Below are 13087 nucleotides of genomic sequence, written 5' to 3' on the forward strand. Positions count from 1 at the left end.
AAGTGAAAATTGAGTTTTAATGGGGAGCAAAGCATCAAAGTTGGGGGCAAGGACTTGGTTCAGCAAATCACGAGCTTAGCAGTGATAGGACGAAGCACCAATGTAAGTGAAGCTTACCAAAAGGTAGATACAGTGGAAGAGAGATATCGGTGGAGAGCAATAAAAAAATAATTAGAGGTGGACTGAAAAATTCAGACAAAATCAGTGACTTCTTATTAGTAATGGAAAATTAGGCATTCGACCCATTCATCAGTGCAATACCCTTCACCAGTTAAAGATAACTTTTAAATGACTCATTTAATCTTTCAACTTGTTTCTACATTAAATGTTGTTTGAATCCTGATTGCTTGCAACTTGATGAATGCGATTTTTCATTCTACCATTTAAAATAATTCTTGCTGGTCTGAGATTCCAATTTGCCACATTAAGCTCTGGAATCAAGGTTGAGTCTTATATTTTTTGTGTTAGTATTTTGTGTTAGCATTTATTATAATTTCAATATATATATATATATATATACACACACTCATGCAAAATACAAACACACACATACATATATATATAGCAAACATTTATATATACATATCACAAACATTACACATTATAATTGCGTTTTTCAAAACGGCAAATAATGTATCAAATTTATTCAAGAAAATAATTCAGCTACTCACCTTACTGAAATTTCAATGTGTGAAACAGGTGGGATGGGGAGGGGGATTGGAAGTGGGAACAGGCCACAAAATTCAAGTTACATTTTGAATTTTTAGGCATGCATGGTCAAATCAGAGAGTTAAACATTGGGATGAACAGCATTGTCAGACTAATTTTTAAAAAAACTACTTTTATTTTTTTTCAGTTACATATTGGGAAACAGATGTATTACATCACTTGTACAGTCAGGCAGAGTTCACTTTATTAGTATTGACAGAAAAGCAATGACTGCATAAAATTATTGGCCTAAACTGAACACAGCTGCATTTTCCAATCATGACCAGACTGCATTGTCGGAAGGAAAATCCATCCCAGGCATAAAATGCAGCACTTGAAATCTTGCCAATAAGCTTGTGCTGATGTACTGGTCTTCATTTCAACAAACGGGAAATGTTTGATTTGTTTGTAAAGATTACAGTCCATAATTACATTAATATACAATACACCTTCCTTCCTTTTTGTGCCAACATCATGTTGTGCACTCCATACAGGCAAAAAACCTACCAACAAAAGTAAATTGAAAGTGATGATCAAATTTATGGAGGTACAGAAAAAATACTGTACTTATTTACACACATCATGTAATTAAGAGGAAAAAAGATTTGGTCAAATACTGCAGACACAAAAGTAGTTCCCTGCCCATTATGATTTGCAGTTTCATGTTAAAATATTCTAACTTTTCTTCCAGTCTTTCTACACAAATGCAAAGAAATTTGCATACAACGTATTAAACAACAATTTAATACATCGCATCAGACATAATCCAGAACCTGACGTTGTCAAGAATATCCAGCGCAAGATTGAAACTAAAAACCTGTAGAAAACAGCTGATAAACACTGCACAACATTGGAAGTCCCAGCGGTGTATTTAAATGTCTGTGGAAGCGAACTGTTGAGCAGAAGATGGAAAACAGAATGAGATGTTTTGTAGAACAGCTGATCTGTTCCTAATGCAGGCACTTTAAGGATTTATTTATAGAGAAAGTACCTGACCCATCTCCAGAATGAAGTCTTTGAACGGCTGTATTTACGATGAGAAAGGAATGCTTCACATACAACTGCACAGTTTGGGTACCACAGCTATTAAATGCAATAGGCAATATTACCTGACCCATTTGTTTCACATTCTTTAGCTTTCAATTAAAGAACTATTTTATGAATTAGACGTAGTGCATCCAAATTGCCTGGCAATTCTAGATGTTATCCAGGCCTTGCCTAAAATCCATTTAGGCCAAAGCATTTGGTGTGTTCATTCATGATTCATCACTCCCATTATCCATCATCACAGGTTTAGCCCATGTCCTTCCTCACGGCATACTTCAAGGCATGATCAAAATATCTTCTTACCTCCTTCATTCTACAAGCTCTCAGGACATTCAGCATCTATCAGTCCAAACAATACATCAGGAAGCACAGTTTACATTTTACAAACATGTCATAATATCATACAATAAGCACATGCTGCCCTTCTACTGCATTTCTTCTCCATTTGGAGGTAAATAAAGCAGGTATTGTTTGTACACACGAATGTCTGGAGCCATCTTGGGTTGTTTATACTGTAATAGTGCAACAGCCATGAATCACCGACCCGCTGAATCAACCCAATTCCTTCCACAGTTGCTCTGGACAGCGGCCTCAACAAAGACAGGTGCACACAGCATAAAATGTAATACTGAATATTTTGTGCAGAGGTCTTCAATCAAGATAAATAAAAGATAATTGTAGAATTCAGAATTGTCTGGGGTTTTTTTGCCCTAGTTTCTTCAGTAATTCAGATAATGAGAATCGTGTCCTGGATCATCAGGCTGACAGACCAAACCTCTGGCTATGCAGTTACTACAGATATATTCAAAGGAGCTCCTGGGCGACAAAATTAGTTCTCAATTTGTAAACATTCAGAGGTTGTCACAACCAAGCACCTTACAATTCCTGCCTTTCACGTGCTGGGACCAAATCAACCCATTGTATTTAAACAAACTCAAGCCTGATTTGGTTAAAGTCACAGAAACAGTTTGAGTTTCATACATTACCTGGCAAAAGGTCCCTCCTTCAACCTCAAAATATGAACACACAGACATAGGATGCGACATAGTTTCAAGATGATGAAATAAAAACAGAATGCCCACATAAGACAACCACCCAAATTACTGGGCAAAAACACAAGGAAAAGTCCTTTGATAAAGTCTGTTGTCACTGCAGAGATGATTGATTTGTTGTTTATGAAGAGACAGCAGATGAACAAGTAAGTAATTCTCCATGATCAGACCGCTTCCAGAGTCATTTGTGACGTTGAATAGTTTTCCTTTTTCTCCGTTTAAAGAAACAGCAGCACCTATGCACGTTAGAGAGGGAAACAAAAATCACTTCTGGAATCTAATTCAACTATAATTATACTTTAGCCAAAACTCTTGTAACAAAATTTTATATTGAGCCAATTATATTTGCTTAGATTCACCTATATAAGACTTAGGATGTATTTGAATTATATAAGTATATTTCAGAAAGTCAGACCAGGAAGCAGCAGGGATATGTTAATGAATATAAGCAGTGGACAAACAAGTACAAAGCCCAGAGAGTCACAGAGAAAGAGGAGGTGGGAATAAAGACCAGATACTGGAAACGAAACCAAGACAAAAGAATAAGAGGATCAAAGAAAATGAAGATGAAACGTGGGTATTAGTCTAGTTGATGTTCTTTGAATTGCTTCCAACATATCCACGCCTTTTTTGAAATAAAGGAAATATATAGTCTACACAATATTCTCCAGATGTGTTTTCACCAATGAGCTAAAGTGAAGCATTTGAAACATTAATCGACCTGAAACTGCAACTCAGAAGGAAAACTTTCTGAAGGAAGAACTCAGGGAGGCCTGGCAGCATCTGCGGAGGGACTTGGCGGAGAGAATTGGGTGTCTGAAGCAAAGTCCCGACCCAAAATGTCATCAGTCCATTCCCTCTGCAGATGCAGCCTGACCCCCCCCCCCCTCCCCCGAGTTCCTCCAACACTTTGTGCTTCGGCCAACATTCCATCATCTGCAGTTTCTAAGTTTCTAGTGGCTCTGTTAACTTTTTTTTCCCCAGATGTTGCCTAACCTGGCAAATGCTTCCGACGTTTCCCGCTTTAAAACTAAAGCAATATTCTCCATTTTTATATTCAATTCCTTTTGCAAAAAAACCATGGCCTTAGCTGTCCTAATTACTTAAATGCACAATCAGTCCATTGCTGCAGATGCATCTTTTTGGGGGGGCAGGGCAATCGCTGCAAATAATAGCCTGAATGGACAGTCAGTTCATTGCTGCAGATGCTTCCCTGAATCGCTGTAGTTAGTGAAGTGAGGTAACTACTGGAGTACTAATGCTTAGTGACAAAGGGTTTCAGGATTTTCATCCAGCAACAATAAAAAGCGATGGGTAAATTGACAAAAAAATTAAACAGTTACCACTGAAAATAAGAGGCAATATCATATCATATATCATATCATATATATACAGCCGGAAACAGGCCTTTTCGGCCCACCAAGTCCGTGCCGCCCAGCGATCCCCGTACATTAACACTATCCTACACCCACTAGGGACAATTTTTACATTTACCCATCCAATTAACCTACATACATACATACATACATATCAAACGAGGTCTAAGCAGGAGTAGGCCATTAAGCTCTCAAGCATGCTGTGTCATTGGGCCACTTAGGAGGATTAGGAGGTTAACATCCTCAAGGAGGATTTTGCCTTACATTAGTGACGTTCAGCATTAGGTTTGTGAATCATTGTCCAATTATTACAAACAACAACATTCTTTTCATTAACAATGTCAATTAAAATGCCTTTTGAAATACTAAATGTTCGGAGGTGAACATACAAAAGCATCCAATTTTCATACAAGGTTCTCTACTAAAAATTGTATTTTGCTTTTCTTTCTTGGATGCATTTTTCTCATTTCATGACTGTCGGCACTGATATCTGCAGCTGAGAATTCACATATATTTGCAGCCAAGTCATTAATCTTCAATATACAAGGGACAAAGGGTCACAGTCTAACTCAATAATCATGTTTCCATTCACTGACCAATAGCAGCTTGTACCTTTATTTGGAGGTTGGATTTTGTGGGAGTTTTCCTGATCATTTGCCTTAATATTAACATAAAAATTACAGAGCTCTTAACGGTACTTTTGGGTGGCACAGTAGCACACCAGTAGAGTCACTGTCTTACAGCGCCAGAGACCTGGGTTCGATCCTGTCTGCACGGAGTTTGTACATTCTCCTTGTGACCACGTGGGTTTTCTCCAGGTGTTGTGGTTTTCTCCCACATCCCAGACCTGCTGGTTTGTAGATTAATTGGCTTCTGTAAATTGTCCCTAATGTGTAGGGTAGTGCTGGTTTACGGGTGGACTAGGTGCGGACTTGGTGGGCCGTAGGGCCTGTTTCTACACTTCATCTCCAAAGTCTAAGGTAAAGTCTAAAGCCTAAAACTGCATTTAAGCTGTTTCTCTGGTGATGATTCTCCAGAGGTCCCAACAGATAATCAAGATCTGATGATTAATGGCAGCAATGTTTGCATCAGTTGACCATGCGCAATAGTTTCCACTGTTCGTTCTGAACTTCAGGGACGTCCTTTTTAAGTCACATGTGAAATACTGTATTATCAAAATAATTAATTATAAACAAATATGCTATTTCAATATATAGCTGAAAAAATATACTTTTCAAAACAAAATAATGATGATTGAATAAAATCCAATCCAGAACAAGGGGCCACAGTTTAAGAATAAGGGGTAGGCCATTTAGAACTGAGATGAGGAAAAACTTTTTCAGTCAGAGTTGTGAATCTGTGGAATTCTCTGCCTCAGAAGGCAGTGGAGGCCAATTCTCTGAATGCATTCAAGAGAGAGCTAGATAGAGCTCTTAAGGATAGCGGAGTCAGGGGGTATGGGGAGAAGGCAGGAACGGGGTACTGATTGAGAATGATTAGCCATGATCACATTGAATGGTGGTGCTGGCTCGAAGGGCCGAATGGCCTCCTCCTGCACCTATTGTCTATTGTGTGGATTTAAATATCCAGCTCTAACTACCAATCCCATCATAAACTTATATTTCTCTTTTAGAGATCCACTAACTAGAGAACAGACTAAAAACGAAGAGGACAGTAGTAATAACCTTTGTCGGGCCACAGCCAGTAATGGTTTGGATTTCACTACCTGAAAGATTTAATCATTGTTTTCAGAAAATAAATAGATAGATTTAAGGGGGAGGGGAAGAGAGAAGGGAACATTGTACATAATGGGGAAATTGCTGGGAAATGGATTGGTTTCCCCTAATTGGAAACGTAAACTGACATAATTGGCCACCTTCTGTGCTGCGACAATCCTATCTTCTCATTTCCACTTGTACTAGAAGCTTCCATTGCATTTGCTGCACTCTACCCCCAAGTATCTACCATCTGTTAGATCAAACATCGACCAACATGATTCAACCATCCAAGGGAAGATTCTGAAATGCTCCTTTGCTTAAAGAAAACCTTTTGAAGTTGAATCAGTTTACAAGAAATTTGAGGCCATCTTGTTATCCAATGCCTTGCTGATGAGGAACCAGTGAATAGGCTTGAAGATGAACTACTTTCCCATTACATCTCTCTACTGCTAAATACATACATTCATAAAGTGAAGTAGTATATAAATTAGCTGAGAAAACAACTGCAAGTATCAACCAGAACCAAAAATTCAACTTATTTTTCCACGTTCTTTTTAAAACCTGAACAATGCAGTTCCATATCTAAATTTTCTCACAGTAAATATTCCAAAGGGCTTTGTAGGAGGTATAAGCTGAGAAATTAGATAGAGCTAAACATCATGGAGAATGTGATGAAAACCTTGTTCATGAGGGTGGGTTTAAGGAGGGCCTCGAAGAAGGAAGTTGAAAGTTTATAGAGAGAACGGCAACGCATCAGAATTGGAAGGCTGAAGACATGTGCCCCAATGACAATGAAGAGGGAGGAAGTGGGGAGTAAGATGGTTATTAATATATGGGGAGTTAAGTTTCTGGATATGACAATACTTATTTTCAGATACTCGATAAAAGATAATCAGGCAAAATAATGCGCTGATCTTGACCCATCCTTTAAAAATGCGGCTTCATTATAGCTATTTAATTTAGCTGGCTTATTAACAAAACTCTTACATTTTTAAAGTACAAAATCGTACAATGTGAAGCTTAGAAAAAAGTCACAAACGAAGGTGTTTAACTGGGAGATGCCATGCTTATCCGAATGGTTCACGTGTAAATGTGATCGAATGCCAGTCAACACTCATTAAAATTAAGCTCACAATAGACAGTATTGAAGAATGTAGGGCGATAGAACAATAGTTAGTACTTAGAAAGTAGAGTGAACATTTTCAGACCAAGAGCTCCCACCTCTTCACACCTTTCGTGGGTGAAGTTATTCATTTTAAAACCAAAATAATGAACACCTTTTTAGTGCATGAAAGAGTTGGGAACTCTAGGTCAGCGCAGTGAAAAGCACAGATGAACAAAAAGCAAGTTCAACATCGCAACTGTTCTTAAAAGGCAAAAATCAAACTTGAAGGCAGAAGTTTGTAAAGCAAGCAGAATAGTTCAACTACAAGCAGTCACGGGCCAACATGCTCCTAGTTTGCGTTGTTCAACACTATTGTGTGAATGAAAAGAATCAATGATTAATGTGGTCAGAAATGTGAAAAATATTATTCAGTAAGCAATGCATTCATTTCTTTTGTGTGCAAGCATAACAAATTGTCATGCAAATTAGTGTTTTTAGATATGACTAAGGAGCAGACTGGGCAACTCTTGTTAAGCTGAATCCATTCCAGCCCGGCTGCAGACTTAAACCACTCACCACATGTTCAACACTTTCTGGCAGCTATACAAAAAGGGAAGAAAACAAAACAAAAACAGAAAACAGAAAGAATCAAAAACAGACCCCACAAGTGAGAAAACTGCTCTCAAAAAATTAAACCTTTTAGCCTTCTTGAGCAAGCTTTAGAACCACAGAAGCAACACATAACAGATAGGAGCTTAGAAATTTGTCTGTGAAATATTAATATTTTAAAAGGTTCTGTGGGTGATAAGCACATTAAACCAGAATAAACCAATTACTAATGAATGTGTTTCGGTGCCTTAGTGCTACTTTTTGGGGGAGATTTTCATATTTGCTGTTTTTCTATCAAATTTGGCAATGTGGTGGCCAAAGATGGACGAATCAGCAAGATTTCCAATCGCACTGGTCTGAATAAAGAAAACCTCTATTCACACAAAGGAACCAGTTCTCCCAACTGTTCAAAATTCAAAAGCAATATATTGTACAAAAGGGCTGATCTCACGAAACCTGCATTCATTATAGTTCTGTGGCACATCAATATTTGCTTACAGCTTAATCTGCCCAGAGCTTGTACTGAAGACTGACTCTTTCCTGCAAACTACACCAAAAAAACAATGCTGCCATCCAAAGGCCATTTTGCAGCCATAACACTCCACTTTATGAATGACAAGAACTTGCAAAAGATAGCTTGCAGGAATCACAGGCAGCCTAAGACAACATTGCAGGAGGCACACCAAGGATCTGTACCCACCACCATATCCACCACCCACCATCTTATTAACCCAGAGAGAGCCGGTACTCACTGCCTTACCCGCCCATATTCTGCACACATCACCTGGATGTGACCCTGGTGGCATTTATGCCCCCCCCCCCCCGAACAGTTGACATCCTGACATCCTTCCTGCAGGTGACGTGATCAAGCAGCCTCTCAAAGTCCTGCCAGTGAGCCAGGGAGCTCACTCCCTGTCCTTGGGGATGACTGGAGTAGGCTGCTATCACCAATGACCAGCTGTGCTTGACTATCCAAGGACTGACTGATGACTCTCGGCTGCATGGCTCAGTACTGGAAGCTGTGAGATAGTTGAATAGATTTCCAGTAATCCCAGGTATTTCTGAAGTGGTGTAGAGGAAAACTGACAGTACTTCTATGCACAACACCTTTTTAAAAATAGAAGATAAGACACAAAATGCTGGAGTAACTCAGCAGGTCAGGCAGCATCTCTGGAGAAAAGGAATAGGTGACATTTTGGGTCATGACCCTTCTTCAGACTCAAAGTCTGAACTATAGACAATAGACAATAGGTGCAGGAGTAGGCCATTCGGCCCTTCGAGCCAGCACCACCATTCCATGTGATCATGAACTGAAGTCGAACTCAAAGACTTGGTGTCAGAAGAAGGGTCTCGACCCAAAACGTCACCTATTCCTTTTCTCCAGAGATGCTGCACGACTCTGGAATCATGCAGCTGAGGGTCTGCTGACTGGGTTACTCCAGCATTTCGTGTCTATCTTCAGTGCACACCAGCATCTGCAGTTCCTTCCGACATCTTTTTTAAAATGGCAATGTTAAATATTAAAAAAGATTGAGAAAATATGCAATTCTGTTTGGACATAGGAAAATCACAGACAAATTTCTAAGTCACAGAAGCATTTGCTTTTAAAAAGAACCAAAATTACAGTTAAGCAAGAATGATTCTCAGAGACCACTTTCACTAGGTTTCAGAGCCTTTTTTTAAACAAAGGAAAATTCAGTACACATGTAATCAAAGTATTGGTATTATTTTGCAAATAACAGATTTACTTCCATTGACCACTTAAACCTTAGGTTCAAACCATTTAAATTGAAAACCATGCACAATTATACTTTGTGTATTAGCATTTAGTTTCATGCTATGTTCTACAAATTGGGAAAAGCTTAAAAACAAACCCTTAAAACAAACCTGGACTCAGCCTTTTTTTGAAAGACATTTTTATGCAACCAGTACCCTTTCAGCAACTTCAGGTTATTTTCAACAACTTATGAAAATGGTATTGAATGACATCAGTATTGAACAGCTGGTGCATGCATTGCTGTGTGCAACTCTCCTCGATCATCCTTTGTTTCCTTACTTTACTCATTGTCAGTTTTGCCTTGTGCCATCATACCTTCTGACATTTAATTTGTCTTCCACTCTCACAGAGCTCCGTTTACACACTCACCTTTACTGCCTCTATACTTGCTTAAAAGCTGTGACATCACTCATTTATTTTGGTTCTGAAGACCATCAAAGTGAAATATCTACTGTTTCTCCACCCACATATGACGTCCAATTTGTTGATATTTCCAGGAATTTTGTGTTGTATTTCAGATTTGAAGTATATTGCTTATGTTTTAGTTTAACTGGCCGAGGTGATGTCTGAAGAATTGTTCTTAAGTTTCACAAATTTAGATTGCTGCAATGGGGAATTGGAAGAAGTCAATATTGATGAAATTGCAGGAGCCCTGGCTGAGATATACAAATCATCGTTGGACACGGGTGAGGTGACGGACGACTGGAGGAGGGCGGCTAATGTCGTGACTCTATTTAAGAAAGGCTACAGAGGAAAACCTGGGAACTATTGACCAAGAAGGTTAGCATCTGTGGTAGGAATGTTACTGGAGATATACATGCAATTGGAAGGAACTGGGTTGCTCAAGGATAGTCAACATGATTTTGTGTGTGGGAGATCGTGTCTCATGTATTTCATTGCGCTTTTTGAGAAAGTAATCAAGGAGGTTGAGAGCAGAGCCATAGACAGTCTATATGAACTTCAGCAAGGCCTTTGAAAAGGTTCTGCACAGTCGGCTGATCTGGAAAGTTTGATCACTTAAGATCTAAGAAGAGTTAGCTAACTGGATACAAAATTAGCTTTGCGGTAAGAAGCAGAAGGTGGTGGTGGAAGATTTTATGGACTGGAGGCCTGTGATCAGTGGTATGCCTCAGGGATTGTTACAGGGCCCTTAACTATTTGTCATCTATTTGAATAATTTGGGTAAGAATGTACATGGCATGATTAGTAAGTTTGCAGATGGCACAAAAATAGGTGGTGTCGTAGACAGTGAAGATAGTTATCAAGAATTGCGGTGGGATTTTGATCAAATAGGCAAATGGACTAAAAAATGGCAAATGGGGTTCAATTCAGATATGTGCAAAATGTTGCATTTTAGAAAGTCAAAGCTGGGCAGGTCCTTCACAGTGAACTGTGGGGTCCTGGGGGGTGTTGTAGAGCAGGATCAAGGGGTATAAGTACATAGTTCCCTGAAAGTGGTGTCACAAATATATAGGATGGTAAAGGTGGCCTTTGTCATGCTGGCCTTCACCAGTCAGTAAAATGAGTATTGAAGTTGCAAAGTAATGTCACATATGTATAAGAAATTGGTGAGGCCGCACTTGGAGTACTGTGCTCAGGTTTGGTCACAATCAATAGGATGTAATTAAGATGGAAATAGTGTAGAGAAGATTTAAGAGGATGTTGCCAGGACTTGAGGTCTGTAGGTAGAAGTTGAGCAGATTAGCACTTCATTGCTTGGAATGCAGGAGACCTAGGGGTGATCTATAGTGGTATATAAAATCATGAAGGAATAGATAGAATCTTTTTCCCGGAGGGGGATAGAAAAGTAAAGTTTATAGGTTTTGGGTGAGAGATTAAACATTTAATAAGAACCCAAGGGGCAAGTTATTCACACAGAGGGTGGTGAGTATCTGGAATGGGGTGAAGTAGTTGAGGCAAGTAGAATAACCACATTTAAAAGATTTTTGGATAGGAAATGTTTAGAGGGATATGGCCCAATAGCAATAAATGGGACTAGCTGAGATGGAGCACCTTGGTCGGCATGGCCAAGCTGGGCCAATGGACATGTTTCCTTGCAGTATGTTTCCATGACTATTAAAGTCCCTCTTCTCTACTCTCCCATCAAGCATGAGGCATGGAAGCACATCTCCAGATTCAGGGATAGTTTCTTCCCAGCTATTATCAGGCAACCGAACCATTCCATCAACAACCAGAGAGCGGTCCTGAGTTACTATCTATCTCAGAGGAGGCCTTCGGACTATCCTTAATTGGAGTTTACTGGATTTTATCTTGCACTAAACGTTATTCCCTTTATCATGTATCTGTACACTGTGCATGGCTCGATTATAATCATTTATTGTCTTTCCACTGACTGGTTAGCACGCAACAAAAACATTTCACTCTATCTCAGTACACGTGACAATAAACTACATTTTAGGTCTGTCTTAGCCAAATATTCCTGTTTACAATCATCGCAGAGCAATACTAACTTGTAAAAATAACAACATGCACTAATTCAGAATGAAATAAAACATGCACGTACTTTGTTTCATCCATTACTTCTACTTCAGCTGGGGCAGTGATCGGTGCATTGGAGTGTCCTGCTGTTGGATCGTCCGTATTCAATTCCCCATTCGTTGAACTAACCACCTGAAAAGCAATCAAAGCCACCAGGAATGACTACAGCTGCAGCATCTGACAACCATCTTTGTCAAAAATGGTCCTCATTTTAAGCAACCAAGTTATTTGATAACGTCCTATTGTCTCGCAAAAGCCAATAGCTTTAAACTACAACCACTGGCTCGTAATTTACCATCAAATTTCTGTGGCCCTTTCTTTTCCTTTTATTCATTTTTTCTGCTGAATAGACAAAGGGCAAGTTATGATCATTTGGCAATAGATAATGGTACCCCGCAAGATGAATTCTTAGCCCCTTATTATACTGCCTATACACGAACGGCTCAGGTCAAATTAAACTCTAATTCTATTTACATGTTTGCACTTGTCAATATAGCAGTGGGCTGCATCTCAAACAATGACGAGTCAGAGTATAGGAAGGAAATAGAGAGCCTTGTAACATGGTGTCAAGCCAACAACCTCCCTCAGTGTTAACTATTTATTGATTTCAGGAACGGAGGTGATGCACACGCCCTAGTTACCATCAATGGTGTCGAAGTGGAGATGGTTGAGAGTGTCAAGTTCCTAGCCGTAAATATCACCAACAATTTGTCCTGGACCATCCACATTGAAGCTACAGCTAAGAAAGCACACCAACGGCTCGACTTCCTCAGAAGACAAAATAAGCTTGGCAAGTCTCCAACGACTTATTAACTTCTACAGATGCACCACAGAAAACATCCTATCGGAATGCAGCACAACTTTGTTTGGCTACTGTCTGCCCAAGATCACACATTGCAGAGTTGTGGATGCAGCCCAGTCCATAACACAAACTATAGCCCACCTCACCTCCCTCCACTGCCATCAACTCCGTCTACACTTGACATAGCCAACATAACCATGGACCATTTGCACCCCAGTCACTCCTCCTTCCCCATTCCCCCCCACCCCCACCTTCTTGTCCAGTGGAAGACACAATTGCTAGTAAGCACATGCCACCAGATTCAAGATCAGTTTCTTCCCCCACTATAATCAGACTACTGAGCATTTGTCCCAGAAGCTTCAGCTGGAATCCCAATCTTTCAATCTACCTCATT

At 39.5% G+C, this 13087-nt stretch overlaps 1 protein-coding gene across 11 annotated transcripts in view; it reads right to left on the reverse strand.

Moving 5' to 3' along the window:
• Positions 1 to 858: 858 nt before the first annotated feature.
• The window catches only part of LOC144592046 (casein kinase I), a 183259-nt gene continuing 171030 nt past the window's right edge, over positions 859 to 13087 (reverse strand). For 7 of the 11 annotated variants that reach the window (XM_078396283.1, XM_078396280.1, XM_078396276.1 and 4 more), the window contains 3 exons: positions 11917 to 12023; positions 7583 to 7606; positions 859 to 3043 (listed from right to left, as the gene is read on the reverse strand). In XM_078396283.1, coding sequence (XP_078252409.1) covers positions 2989 to 3043; positions 7583 to 7606; positions 11917 to 12023 — 186 coding nt within the window. In that variant the 3' untranslated portion in view covers positions 859 to 2988. The remainder of the gene's footprint in view (positions 3044 to 7582; positions 7607 to 11916; positions 12024 to 13087) is intronic. The other 4 variants (XM_078396282.1, XM_078396278.1, XM_078396281.1 and 1 more) reach the window with 1 other exon arrangement.

This window comes from Rhinoraja longicauda, chromosome 3, assembly GCF_053455715.1.
Source record: "Rhinoraja longicauda isolate Sanriku21f chromosome 3, sRhiLon1.1, whole genome shotgun sequence".
Classification (NCBI taxonomy): Eukaryota; Metazoa; Chordata; class Chondrichthyes; order Rajiformes; family Arhynchobatidae; genus Rhinoraja; species Rhinoraja longicauda.